At 42.1% G+C, this 15,306-nt stretch overlaps 1 protein-coding gene across 1 annotated transcript in view; it reads right to left on the bottom strand.

Moving 5' to 3' along the window:
- Positions 1 to 8,754, bottom strand: part of fbxo11a (F-box protein 11a) — a 34,929-nt gene extending 26,175 nt beyond the window's left edge. The window contains exon 1 of the mRNA XM_036573616.1: positions 8,441 to 8,754. Within this exon, the coding sequence (XP_036429509.1) occupies positions 8,441 to 8,537 (97 nt within the window). The 5' untranslated portion in view covers positions 8,538 to 8,754. The remainder of the gene's footprint in view (positions 1 to 8,440) is intronic.
- Positions 8,755 to 15,306: the final 6,552 nt, after the last annotated feature.

Raw genomic sequence — 15,306 nt, 5'->3', positions numbered from 1 at the left:
CACCGTGGAAGCGTCCTTCAGATTGATGGAGAACGTGCTGTAGATGGTTTGATATGGAACCTTTTTTAAAAGGGTTCTATACAGCACCAAAAACGGTTCTGCTATTGTGACAATAAGCTTGTGACAATAGAAGACCTCTGTGGTTCTATACAGAATCATTTCATTACTAAAGAACCCTTAAAGAACCTTTTTTTTTTTTAATGTAGGCTCTTTTTTCTCTGATCAAATGTCTGATATTGCGTATTGTTAAGTTATTGAAGTATCATGTTATATTTTTGCCCAACCCTACGTTCTTCTATTATCACAGGTGTTCAATGTTCTATACAGAACCACTTCCTTTCCTAAAGAACCCTTGATGAGCTCTCTTTTAGAGTACAGTCTACCCCGTATGCCTCCTACACAGCCTGAATCCCTCACACCGCCTATTCTTATGCCTTTTACTACAGACGAGCTGTTCATTCCGCTGTTAACTGGAGGAGGATTTGATTAGCGAGCGGCGAGTTTACCTTCAAAGGAGTGGGCGTCCATTCTGCTCACGATCCTCAGCGACTGGGCGCCGGCCGCAGCTGGGAGAGCCGGCGTGCGCAGCCCTGTTGCTCTGGCAGCACGGTGGCTCTCCAGGGCTACTCGGTACAGTAACCACTACAAACACACGGTGTCTGATCAACTACCGCAACACAACAGCATCTCCATGTGCCTGTTAAACACAGGAGCCGCTGAAGAAGAGCACACGGACACCACGGACACCACGGACTCAAAACAATACCGCTTCAAGTTACTGCTACTGCTGTGATCCAGAAATTACGATGAAATCGTTTGACTCTTGCTTCAGCGTTCCACAAAACACTCGGATAATGAAAACTAGTGACGCACTAGGGACCAATTCTGGCACATAATCGCAGTATCGGTGGGGAAACTGACACCAAGCAATCCCTGACAGTAGATAGAACTTAACAACAGGTCGCGCTGTGGGACGACAAGCAGCAGTAAAAACACTCAGGGCAGAATCTGTAACGGCAGTTTTGGGTGGTAAGAAGACGCTGACGGAGTCGCTTACCTGAACGGCTGAGCTGCTTTCAGTATCACTCGTCTGCCGCTGTGAGGACACTTACAGTCTTAGTTCATGTTACTGAGAGCCAAAGGAACTGCTGGACTCTTTAGCCTCGATTTAGTCTTTAGCATAGCAGCCCGCTAGCCGGACCTGTGTGTCCACTAGCCCCACCTAGGGGTGGGATAAAAAAAAATCGATTCTTAGATGCATCGCAATACGGATGTGGACGATTCTGAATCGATTCACAAATACAAAAAATTTCTCAATTTTAATTGATATCGTAACGTTGACGGAACGCAAAAGGCGGAACTTGGAAGTGTGGAAGCGCAGCGCCCGGACAGTCTGTGACGGCACATAACAAAAAACACATATAGACGAGAGAGAAATCCAACCGGCACCCTCTGCATTCAAAGCTAGCTCAGGGGTCGGAAACCCAAAATGTTAAGAAGAGCCATTTTGTCAATTCAAGAAAAATCAAACCACCATGGAAGTCAACATTTCATGTCTATTTTACCATCTTGGCTGTAAATATGTCTCAGTATGTGCAAATTTACTAGTACAGACTAAAAAAATCTAACCTAAAACACAGACTTACAGCCGCTTTTCTTGCATCTCCAGCAGGAAACTTTCCCTCAAAAGTAGAACAGTTTCTTGTAAAATGGATCTCAACATTCGACTTTTACAAGGCTAAAGTCGCTTCTCATTCGCCAGCTTCTTGTTCTAATTTTCCCGTTCCCGTTTATCTGTGTACTGTTCAGTTTTTCACTGTTTAGCACAAGAAAAGAAATGGCTCCCAAGTGCCACAACTACCTAAGTGTTGGCCCTGTCATCAGGAGATCATGAGTTCTATCCCTGGTGATGCTACAGCTGTCTGTGGCCGGGAGTCCAAGAGAGCGGGGAAAATATTGGGGGGAGGGGGGGGTGTCTATTAATAATTATATAACAGTAAATATTAAATATATACAGTAAATAAACGAAAAAGTTTTATTTAGCATCTGATAAATATAACTCAGCAAGTAAATGCCATCTAGCCAAACTGAGTGAGTTTTATTTGTGATGTGAAACATAGATTTTACTAAAATATTTAAAAAATGTAATTGTATAAATATCAGGACTTCTAGGTGAGTTAGTCTGGATAGAGTTGGTATCGGTATCAGCCAGTACTTAAGGATCAGGTATCGGAAGGGAAAAAGTGGTATCGGTGGACATCTGACAAAAACTCCTTTAAAACCATCAGTTACAACAGGACTGGAAGGTCAGACCATCTCCGAACATTACCACCGTTTACTGTATTACACCAGTGACGCCACGATTCTCTGACTGCCTCTACGTTGACGCCGCCTCTGTGCATCTCATCCTGCGTCACTGCAAAACTGAAAACAATCACACTGTAATTTGTTTACACGGTTATCAAATGATAGGCGGATGCACGATTTTCAATCAGTCATTCAATAAACGTCAAACCGTCAATCGAACAACAGCGGCAGTGCTGCTAGGAGAGATAAGCTGGTCAAAGGGAAACTCCACTGATTTTTCTAAATTTCTGCATAACTCAGTGTGTGAGATGTAATCGAGTGATTCAGAGTGGTTTGGTGTGAAATGGTTCAGATGTCTTTACAGTGGTGGTGATAGGAACCAGGGGTCGCCATGACTACAACACAAATATAGACATTTTATTTACTATCCAGAACCACCAGTGAACCTACACGAGTCTTCTGAGTTCATATGGAATGTTGATGATGGAAAATAGTGGAAAATCTGAAATAATAAGTTTTCTTTGGGGACTATTTTACCTCACATACTTCTACACCTATGAATGAACATGTTTCAGGCCTCAAAACTATCATAAAACAGTGTCTCAGTCATCAGGCAGTGAATTCATAACCATTTCATGTAGTAACTTTCTGTGAGGGAGCTTTCAGAGGTGGACGTCTGGTTCCTATCACCACCACTGTGAACAGTTCTGACTCGGTAAGTTTCTCTAGAACAGAGCGTTTCACACCAAACCACTCTGAACCACTCTGTTTATATCTTAACCACTTAATTATGCAGGAATTTTGAACATTCGGTGGAATTCCCCTTTAAACATTAGCTTAGCTAGTTCTGCTCACCACAAAACAGGTTCAATTCTGGCACCGACACCAGTTCAGATGCTAAAGCCACCAGAGAGTGCTCAACATGAACCATCACACCCAAAAGCACATGAGCTGAAAGAGCGACTGTAGTGGCAGTAAGTCTGTAACTGGTGTGAGCAGCTGAGTAGCCACACAGCTAAACTGCCTTATAAATATTAGGTGATTATTAGTTTACAGCACCATAAAGCATCCACACTCAGAGAGCGCCATCTACAGCAGATCACTCAGTTACCTCACACGAGAGCGCGTTTCTGCCTGTTAGCATTATTCAGCTTATAAAGGAAAATTATACCCTCGTTCACAAAGACCGAGCTGCTAAAAACCTGATGAATGTTTACAGACACGCCCACGTAGGACTGAAAGATTCATCGTCTTTATACCGAAATCGCAATTTAAATCGCAAGAGCTGCAATTTTTTAAATTATAGCCCACACTAAAAAAAATCCAGGTCTTCAGGTTTCTTAAAAAAAGATGGTTCTTTAGTAAAGACAATCATTCTACACCGGTCAGGCATAACATTCTGACCACCTCCTTGTTTCTACACTCATTGTCCATTTTATCAGCTCCACTTACTATATAGGTGCACTTTGTAGTTCTACAGTTACAGACTGTAGTCCATCTGTTTCTCTGATACTTTGTTACCCTGCTCTTCAGTGGTCAGGACCCCCATGGACCCCCACAGAGCAGGTACTATTTAGGTGGTGGATCATTCTCAGCACTGCAGTAACACTGACGTGGTGGTAGTGTGTTAGTGTGTGTTGTGCTGGTCTGAGTGGATCAGACACAGCAGTGCTGCTGGAGTTTTTAAACACCTCAGTGTCACTGCTGGACTGAGAATAGTCCACCAACCAAAAATATCCAGACAACAGCGTCCTGTGGGCAGCGTCCTGTGACCACTGATGAAGGACTAGAGGATGACCAACACAAACTGTGCAGCAGCAGATGAGCTATCGTCTCTGACTTTACATCTACAAGGTGGACCGATAAGGTAGGAGTGTCTAATAGAGTGGACAGTGAGTGGACACAGTGTTAAAAAACCAGAACATCCACCTAAGCACTGAGACTCGAGTCAGTGACGCACACACAGAGGAGGGATGAGGCAAAACACAGCCGTCAGACAAGAAAGTGAGTCAGAGGGAGGTTATTTCACATGGCGTGATCTAAAAAGAGAAAGCTCTACAGATACATTTTTCTGCAGTTGTAGCCATTACAAATAAAGAAGGGTGCTTTAATTTAGCGGCGTTGCTTCCGATTCACGTTCCCCTTCACAACTCGGACCCTCGGTGCTGCACTCACTGAACAGAAGTCAACAGTAAGCAGCACTGGAACCTCGGAAAGCGAAACGGTTCAGGAAACGTTAACGTTAAACGGCCATTGTTACCGACTGTGTCAGCCTTTCTCTGACTTTTTTCCGCTTTCCGTAGTTCCAGCCTTGCTTGCTGTTGATTTCTGTTCAGTGAATGCGGCGCCCAAGCGTTCGCTTTATAAAGGGGAGCGTGAATTTGAGGGGGAACTGAATTGGATGTAACACATGGTAAGTGCCATGAACAGCTTGCAGAACGTAAGGATTTAGGGCCGCTGCAGCAAACCCTGGCTGACCGGTGATGCAGTCTGCGACCTTGATGTCAAACTGATAAAACATAGTGTTCACAGAAATCCACTTTAATCATTCGGAATTCAGGGCATCTACGTAATCAGGACTCTGGTTACATATGCTAGCTCTAAAAACACAGCGGCCCAGCCTACCCGGTTCCCCTCACAGCCCCACCTCCAAACCCGTACATCACTGCAGGGCCCCTCCCACTTTTGAGCATTTTTCAAAGCTGAGCCAGGGGTGGAGTCAGCTGAACATAGTGGGGTGGAGTTACTCTTTAAGGAAAATAACAAAAAGCACAAAGGGATGAAGCTGCTGACCATTCTGCAAACCTGCACACGGAAAAGTGACGCAGGGAACTGCGCAGTCAGTTCACGGTTCAGATGGAATTCTTGTGTGAAAGCAAACCAGCGATAATGAGCCCCTCCCCCAAACAAGCCCCTCCCCCAAACGGCCCAGAATCAGTCCTGGCTGAGGAATCAATTATTCGGGACAAGTGTGAGAACACCCTAACTCTAAAGCCCATACACTATAACACACTAATGTGAGGCAGGCTGTTACAGTGTACGGGCCATACACTCTATAACAACATTCAGCCATGACAACAATTCCACTGAAACAAACGACAGAAAACCAGCGACTCCTACGTTCCAGCGACTCTCGCGTTCAACCACAGCGCACAGTCGTTTTTCACTTTCACAGCACAGAGCGCTGGATAAACCTGTCACTGCTTCACTGTTCGTCTCCTTGTGAAACTAACCAAAGCAAAAAGGTGGTTTACTGTGAAAATCTCAGAAACCACTTCAAAACTAACTAAAAGTGCCACACACATCAAAAAGATGGTTCTCCAGAGGTTCTTGTAAAGGGAATGGCTCTATTTAGAACCATCTGCATGCTTAAATGGTTCTTTACATGATGAAAACATTCAGACTGATGTGGTTGTGTCAGGGATGGGCAATGTGTCGATATTTTATCATTATCGTGATAAATTATGTCACAATACGCTCTTCTGTTCATATCGTGGATATTGTCAGCACTTAAAAGGCACCGACATGTTTAATTACAAAGTGAGCATAATTTGGACTGTTTAACTGGATTTACTGCAGTGCAGTTTGTAAAACACTGAATTCAAACTACTAATTGTAGGTTTATTATTTTTGTTATAATTATTAGAACGTTTGTGTCGCTACACAGATTCTATTTTGCCTGATCCAATTTAATAAATCTCAAAAACTAAATACTGTGACGCATATCGTATATCGTGAAAATGTCTTGAAGCATCGTGAGTTCTACAGAGGTTCTACACAGAACCATATTCAACACATTCTCCATAAATCTGAAGAACGATTTTACCATGCAAAGATCCATTTAAGCATGCACATGGTTCTATACCGGACCTATGGTTCCCTTTACTAAAGATTCCTCAGAGAACTCTTACTTTTTTAAGAGTGTATGTTACAAACCACAGCCGTTTGGAATAAACCTTTAACTGTTAGTCACTAAAACTAACCTAAAAGGTGGTTTACCACACTCTTAAAAAAACGGTTCCTCACAGGATTTTAGTAAAGGTAATGGTTCTATTTAGAACCATAAGTTATAAAATAGAATAATCTGTACACACAAATATTTCTTTGCATGATGGAGTTATTCATCATATCGACGGAGAATGTGTTGTGCATGTAAAGAACCATTTAAGCATGCAGATAGTTCTTTGAGTGTTTATGGCTCCATATAGAAACACTCCCTTTACTAGAACCCTTGAAGAACCATCTAAGAGTGTATGTTACAAACCACAGCAGTTTGGAATAAACCTTTAACTGTTAGTCACTAAAACTAACCTAAAAGGTGATTTACCACACTCTTAAAAAAGGGTTCCTCACAGGATTCTAGTAAAGGCAACGGTTCTATCTAGGACCATAAGTTATTTACGTTTATTTATATATATATATATATACACATATATATATACATATACATATATATATATACACACACATACACACACACACATACATACATTATATATATATATATATATATATATATATATATATATATATATATATATAAACAGACCATTTACATACACAAATATTTCTTTGCATGATGGAGTTATTCGTCATATTGACGGAGAATGTGTTGTATTTGGTTCTATATAGCACCTTCTGCTATTGTTATGATGTCAAGCTTGTATACAACAGCAGAACCCTTTTTGGTGCTATAGAGTACCGTTCTCAAAAAGGTTCCATGAAGAAATGTACACAGCACATCATCCATCTACCTGAAAATCATTTAAGCATGCAAATAGTTCTTCGAATGTTTATTGCTCTAAACATTCCCTTTACTAGAACCCTTGAAGAACCATCTTTTCTAAGAATGTATGTTACAAACCACAGCAGTTTGGAATAAACCACTGTTAGTCACGAACACTAACGAAACTAAACAAAGCAGAGTGTCTCAAGTTAGCCAGCTCAGCTGTCCAGCTGACTTTACGCCACATTAAGCTGCCCAGCTATAACATCACTGTGATGTTTTCCAGGCGGACATTAAACCTGTACAGCGCACTGCACTCATCAGAATACCTCCATAAAATGTGCCACTGGTCATCTAAATGCTTTGTATTCAAAACTAGCTCAACTTGGTTAAGTCTGTGCAGCTGCAGTTCAGTCAAATTAAAGGGGAACTCCACCGATTTCTCAAAATTCCTGCATAATTGAGTGGTTGTGATGTAAACAGAGTCGTTCAGAGTGGTTTGGTGTGAAACGCTCCGTTCTAGAGAATCTTAACGAGTCAGAACTGTTCACAGTGGTGGTGATAGGAACCAGACGTCCACCTCTAAAAGCTCCCTCACAGAAAGTTCCTACATGAAATGGTTATGAATTCACTGCCTGATGACTGAGACACTGTTTTATGATAGTTTTGAGAACTTAAACTCCATTCATGGTGGAGGGATACATGCAGGGCGCTGTGAGGCAAAATAGTCCCCAAAGAAAACTTATTATTTCAGATTTTCCACTGTTTTCCATCATCAACATTCCATATAAACTCAGAAGACTCGTGTAGGTTCACTGGTGGTTCTGGATAGTAAATAAAATGTCTATATTTGTGTTGAAGACATGGCGACCCCTGGTTCCTATCACCACCAGTGTAAAGAGATCTGAGTCCCCACAAATCAACCGCTCAACACCAAACCACTCTGAATGACCCCAATCGCTGAACTACGGAGGAAATCTGAAAAATGGGTGGAATGCCCCTTCAACGTTAGCTAATTCCGTGCAGCTGCAGTTCAGCTAAGCTAGCACAGCAGGCTAGCCAGCCAGAAGGCGCACGAAAGCGAAAGATATCGTGTTTTGGGACACATATCTGCCATCGTAGCCATTCTAAACCAAAAAACACTTCATTAAGATTTCAAATACACACAGAAACACCTCGTCACGGGTGTTTAGGGGGGTCAGGGTTAAAACAAACCGGGCTAAACAAAGCGCGGCCTGCGCTACTGCGGGCCGAACTGAGGCCTCGGTGTTTCCTAGTTTCCTCGGCGCCGCAACAAACGCTCGCCTTGTCATCTCTAATCTCCCAGTCGGCGCTGCTAACCGAAGAGCAGCGCGTCCGCTGGGACCACCAGTGTCGTCTGGAAGCACAAATAAACCGTACACCCACCTCTTTCGGCCCTTTCCTGGTTGTTTCTGTCCGGCTGTACCGGGCGCGGCCTCGACACTCGCCTCGGTCTCCGGTTCGCAGCTCTGACGGAGTTCATTTGGGGTGTTTGTTGTTGTTGTTGTTGTTGTTTTTGTTCAAAAGATCGCAGGAACCCGTCCTTATCTCTCACAGCCAGGCGGAACACAGAAGCCCAGAGCTCATTGCACTGCCGAGGACCCTTCTCTCCACCCGAAGACGCTGATTTGTAGTGTTTTTTCTCTCCGTTTCCAGCCCGGCCGCTCCGGCTGCCTCTGCCTCCGTTTTCGGTTCTCTGGAGCAGGAGGAGCCATTTACTCACAGGAACAAACGCGGAGGGGCGGGGTCACACCCAGGCTCTCCGCCAATCAGAGCCGGGCCTGCCTGCTCAACGGGAATGACGTTCTCCTGTATGGCAGCGTTCCTGTACACTATACTGCCAAAGGTATTCAGTCACCCATCCAAATCACTGAATTCAGGTGTTCCAATCACTTCCATGGCCACAGGTATATAAAACCGAGCACCTAGGCCTGCAGACTGCTTCTACAGACATTAGTGAAAGAATGGGTCGCTCTCAGGAGCTCAGTGAACTCCAGCGTGGTGCCGTGATAGGATGCAACCTGTGCAACAAGTCCAGTCGTGAAATTTCCTCACTACTAAATATTCCACAGTCAACTGTCAGTGGTATTATAACAAAGTGGAAGCGATTGGGAACGACAGCAACTCAGCCACGAAGTGGTCAGCCATGTAAAATGACAGAGCGGGGTCAGCGGATGCTGAGGCGCATAGTGCGCAGAGGTCGCCAACTTTCTGCAGAGCCAATCACTACAGACCTCCAAACTTCATGTGGCCTTCAGATCAGCTCAAGAACAGCATAGAGAGCTTCATGGAATGGGTTTCCATGGCCGAGCAGCTGCATCCAAGCCTTACATCACAAAGCACAATGCAAAGCGTCGAATGCAGTGGTGTAAAGCGCCGCCACTGGACTCTAGAGCAGTGGAGACATGTTCTCTGGAGTGACCAATCACGCTTCTCCATCTGCCGATCCGATGGACGAGTCTGGGTTTGGCGGTTGCCAGGAGACGGTACTTGTCTGACTGCATTGTGCCGAGTGTAAAGTTTGGTGGGGGGGGATGATGGTGTGGGGTTGTTTTTCAGGAGATGTGCTCGGCCTCTTAGTTCCAGTGAAAGGAGCTCTTAATGCTTCAGCACCAAGAGATTTTGGACAATTTCATGCTCCCAACTCTGTGGGAACAGTTTGGGGACGGCCCCTTCCTGTTCCAACATGACTGCGCACCAGTGCACAAAGCAGCTCCATAAAGACATGGATGAGCGAGTTTGGTGTGGAAGAACTTGACTGGCCTGCACAGAGTCCTGACCTCAACCCGATAGAACACCTTTGGGATGAACTAGAGCGGAGACTGTGAGCCAGGCCTACTCGTCCAACATCAGTGTCTGACCTCACAAATGGGCTTCTGGAAGAATGGTCAAAAATTCCCATAAACACTCCTAAACCTTGTGGAAAGCCTTCCCAGAAGAGTGGAAGCTGTTATAGCTGCAAAGGGTGGGCCGACATCATATTAAACCCTATGGATTAAGAATGGGATGTCACTCAAGTTCATATGCATGTGAAGGCAGACGAGCCAATACTTTTGGCAATATAGTGTATTTACCTTGTGTTTGGGGTACACTGCAAAAAAGGGTATATGGGCAAGAAAAAATATCTTAAATAATTTAATAATTTAACTTAAATTCTAATCTATAATATTTCTCATGTTGAGATTGCTGTAAGCTTATTCTAGTTTCAAGTTTATTTGTCGTTTGTACAACATGTCAGGACATTCATGCATTGAAATGCTTGTGGCGAGGCTCAGATAGTCACTCTACAGAAAGTAAACATAGTAAAAATAAAAATACAAGAAAATACTGAAACTGAAACATATTAAATATACACAAAATATAGAGACAAGCAAAATTATCTGCCAACCCAGCTAGAAAAACCAACATAGACCAGCATGCCTAATCACCGGCAAGACCAGTGTGTGTTTTGGATGCCGCTGATCAACCAGTATGCCCATGCTTGGTGAAGAGTTCAACCAGCATCAAACCAGCATAAACCAGTATAAACCAGCTGAGACCAGCATGGACGTCATGCTGGTCTGTGCTTTTTTTTCAGTAGGGAATACAGTGAGATTTTTTTCTTAATAAAATTATTTAAAATACATGGGGCCTCTGAAAGGTGTTCAGGTGGTGTATTTCTTTAAGATAAAAATCTGGTGCACATCAGATATTATCAGGTGTGCACCATATACTATGTGGTGACCACCAGATACCATCAGGTGAGCTTATTTAACGTATAAATGTTAAGTTATAAATAATCTAAGTTTATTTAACTTATTTCTAGACACTGTCTACTTATTTTTACGGAGTCTCTGAAATGAGGTGATGTATTAAATATGGTGAGCATTAGATACTATCAGGTGAGCCCCAGACAGTTTGTGGTTAGCACCAGATAGTATGCGGTGTGCACCACATACTTTATTGAAACATGGCAGTATGTATAAAAATGTGCCAACAAGTTGAGGTGTATTTACCTTGTGCTCACCTGATAGCATCTGGTGCTCACCTGATGGTGCTCATTCCACAGTGTCTGATGCTCACCTGATAGTATCTGGCGTTCACCTAATGGTGCTCGCCACATAGTATTTGGAGCAATCCTGATAGCATATGGTGCTCATTTGATCTAGTGTCACTGCATAGTATCTGATGCTGACCTGATAGTGTCACCTTATAGTATCTGATGCTCACCTGATGGCATCTGGTGATGATGGTATCTGATGGTATCTCACTATATTCCCTACTGAAAAAACAGCACAGACCAGCATGAAGTCCATGCTGGTCTAAGATGGTCTATACTGGTTTATGCTGGTCTGATGCTGGTATAACTCTTCACCAAGCATGGGCGTACTGGTTGATCAGCGGCATCCAAAACACAACATACACTGGTTTTGCTGGTGGTTAGGCATGCTGGTCTACGTTGGTTGTTCTAGCTGGGTTGGCAGATAATTTTGCTTGGAAGCTCTCCACCAATCACAGAGCCGTGCCTGCTCAAGGGGAATGCCCTTCTCCTGTACAGTAGTGTTCATGTATTTACCTTGGGTTTGGGATACACTCCAAAAAACAGTACATTGGCAGGTGAAATTATCATATATATGTATATATACACACATATATACACATACATATATATATGTATATATATATATATATATATATATATATATATATGTATACATACACACACACACACACACACATATATATATATATATATATATATATATATATATATATATACATATATATATATATCATGTCTTATATTGAGATTGCTATAAGCTTTTTCAAAGATCATTTAACTCATTTCTAGACATTGTTTACTTTTTTACCCCTTAAACAGCCAGGGCGCCCCTGCAGGCCCAAAGTTTTATTACACACTTCAATAATCTAAGAATAGCTCAGCCAGTTTCCACTGAAGTCCCTGTAGTTACTGAATAATAAGCCTTAGTATGTAATATGACTGGGATTATAATTTGTAATTATATGTAATTAATTCAGGCCAGAAAAAATCTATCTAACTGTGTTGGCAGATGATTGTGTTTATTTTAAGAAGCATGTGTGGAACCAGCAACATTATCTGCCAATACAGTGAGATCATTGTAATCAAATTAGAGACTCCATTTCTGGAAAAGTTGGGAAGCAATAAAAACAAGAATCTGTGATGTGTTAACTCTCTTGAACCTTTATTTACAGACAACAGTACAAAAAATTACTTTCAAAGTTTTGGCTGACCAATTTGATTGTATTTAGTAAATTTCAACAAATTTTGATTTTGATGCAACATACTCAAAAAACGTTTGGACAGGGCAAAATAAGAGTGAAAAGTGTAAGCAATATTCAAGTTATTACATCATTTTAAAACATTCCACAATAAGCAGGTCAACTGATAACAGGTTAGGGTATAATGATTGGGTATAAAGGAGCATCGACCAAAGGCTCAGTCTTTGCAAGTCTTCGTTCACCACTTTGTGCCAAACTTCGTGTGAAACAGTTCAAAAAGAACATTTCTCAGATTCAGTGATTGCAAAGGATTTAGGTCTTTCACCATCTACTGTACATGATATTGTGAAAAGATTCAGGGAATCTGGAGAAATCTCATTTTGTGTTGAGCAATGCCGGAAACCAGTGCTAAGTGTGTGCAACCTTCGAGCCCTCAGACGGCACTGCATGAGAAACTGTCATGCTGCTGTGTTAAATATAGCCAGATGGGCTCAGGAGTTATTCGGAAAACCGCTGTCACTTAACTGTCTGCCGCTGCATCAAGAAATGCAACTTGATACTTTATTACGTAAGGAAAGAGCCTACACCAATTCTATGCAGAAACGCTGCTGAGTTCTCTGGGCCCGAGCTCATCTCTAATGTCCAAAAGACAGTGAAAATGTGTGTTGTGGTCAGACGAGTCCATGTTTCAGCTTGTTTTTTGGGTAAAAACAGATGTCAAGCTCTCCATGCCAAAGACAAAAGGGAGCATCCAGACTTTTATCAGCAAAAGGTGCAAAAGCCAACATCTGTCATGGTGCTGGGGGCATCAGTGCCCTCTGCATGGGTGTACCATTGATACGAAGGCATACATTGGGATATTAGAGAGACGTATGCTGCCAACCGGATGACACCTTTTCTCAGCAAGTCCATGGTTATTTCAACAAGACAATGTCAGGCCTCGTTCTGCAGTGCTGCAACAGCGTAGCTTCATAGACACAGAGTGCGTGAGCTTGACTGGCCTGCCTGCTGTCCAGATCTGTCTCCTATTGAAAACAGCCAAGGACGTCTACAGACTGCTGAGCAGCTAAAGTCTCGTATCAAGCAAGAATGGGCAAAAATTCCACTTGCAGAACTGCAACAAATAGTGTCCTCAGTTATTAAACAATTAAAAAGTGTAATTAAAAGGGAAAGTGATGTAACACGGTGGAAAACATCCCTCTGTCACAACTTTTTTTGAGTGTGTTGAAAGCATCAATTCTACATTTGTTTAATTTTACAAAATACAATTAAGATGGTCAGTGATTACTTTGGAAATATTTTCATTGTAAAGGTTCAAGAAAGTTAACAAATCACAGGTTCTTGTTTTTATTGCATTTTACCAAATGTCCCAACTTTTCCAGGAATGAAGTTTGTACTTTAAAGGGCCACATCCTACAATTTTCTTTTGTTTCCCTGAGGTCCTTTCCTCCGGTTTAGGTTTCTGTACCAAAACAGGCATAATTCATCTTTACATGACCATTTTATAACCTCTAGTTGTCACAGGCTGTTTTTATCACTGTCTCTTTAGACAGATAGATAGATCACTTTATTAATCCCAGAGGGAAAGTCTTCTATTACAGCAGCACAACGTACAGTAATGAGCAAAACAGGAGCAAAAGTATTGCCATACACTATTTACAGATGCATAAATAGAAGAAGTGAAGATAATAAAATATACTAAAACAACGATAAAAATACAATGTGCAGTACAAAAATGAGTAGTAAAATTGTAAAACGTACTATACAGTCGAGAATGCTGTGGTGCAGGTTCCCCCCAGTGAATAAACCAAGTGACTATGCACTGTAAACAATAACCTTGTTAACAGTTGTGCAATATGCAATATGTATAGATGTATAACCAAATTGGCAGTGCATAGTAATATGAGTAGAGAGATGTAATGTAATGTCCAGTTGGTGCCCAGTGAGCCCGTCCTGTCAGTGGCTCAGTATACAATGAGGTCCCGGCACAATGATGAGGTGACATAAGTAAATGGGCTCTGTTCTGATTGGCTGCCCTGTATTGTGCATCATTTAGAAAGCAGTCCGAGCTGAAACACTCCTTATAACTTCAGCGTGAGTGGGTGGGGCTAAACTGCTAAACTGCTATAGGCTGAAGAGAAGGATATGTGCAAATCTACTGATTTTCGTGGCATTTAAAACAGGCTGGTTTTGCAGCTTAGTTTCCATAATTGGAGGAGTGACCGGCACGTTTTTCAACTTTAATACATACTACATCAAACATTTGTAGTTAAAAAAGTGCTGAAAATGTAGTTTACCATGATGTGGGCCCTTTAAATTCATCAATGTATAATGCCATAAGCTGTGGCTCTACTTTAGATAAAGCTATTTCTAGTGCAAAGCGCTCAGAGAAGTCAAGAGCTAAACTGAATCCCATGACTTTACAGGCCCACCTTCATTAATACAGCAGAATTTGTAAGTTCTAGTATTTTTTCCCTTAATACTCTTCTTACTAGAGAAAACAGTCCATCCTCTCGAACCCGAACAGAACGCAGCAGCACAGATCCTCACAGCACCAACACAGAGAGCTCATATCCCCCCGTTACACACTGCACTGACCGCCTGGGTCTGTTAGAGAGAGTTTAAAGCTCTGCTGCTGGTTTTTAAAGCTCTTAAAGACCTTAAAGCTCCTGAACGTCTGTTTATGATCTCAGATCTGCAGATTCTGACCTTCTGAACACCTTCAGTAAAACACAGAAAACGTGGAGAGACTCTTTCAGTTATTCTGCTTCTAAACTGTGGAGCTCAGTTCAGCTTTTATTAGACAGTCGAGCTCAGAGCTCACTTTTAATAAACATCTGAAAACGCAGCTCTTTAACTCAGAGCTTCATTAAACTCTACGACTCTTTAACTCAGAGCTTCATTAAACTCTATGGCTCTTTGGGTTTATCTCTTTAATCTGATCTGAGTTATTGACTCATATGATTTTAATTTAAAACTCATAGTTTCTTCTATTACTGTTAAACTTTATC

This window comes from Colossoma macropomum, unplaced genomic scaffold (genome assembly GCF_904425465.1).
Source record: "Colossoma macropomum unplaced genomic scaffold, Colossoma_macropomum, whole genome shotgun sequence".
NCBI lineage: Eukaryota > Metazoa > Chordata > Actinopteri > Characiformes > Serrasalmidae > Colossoma > Colossoma macropomum.
Note: the sequence above shows the minus strand (reverse complement) of the source record. Positions and strands in the feature narration are given on the sequence as shown.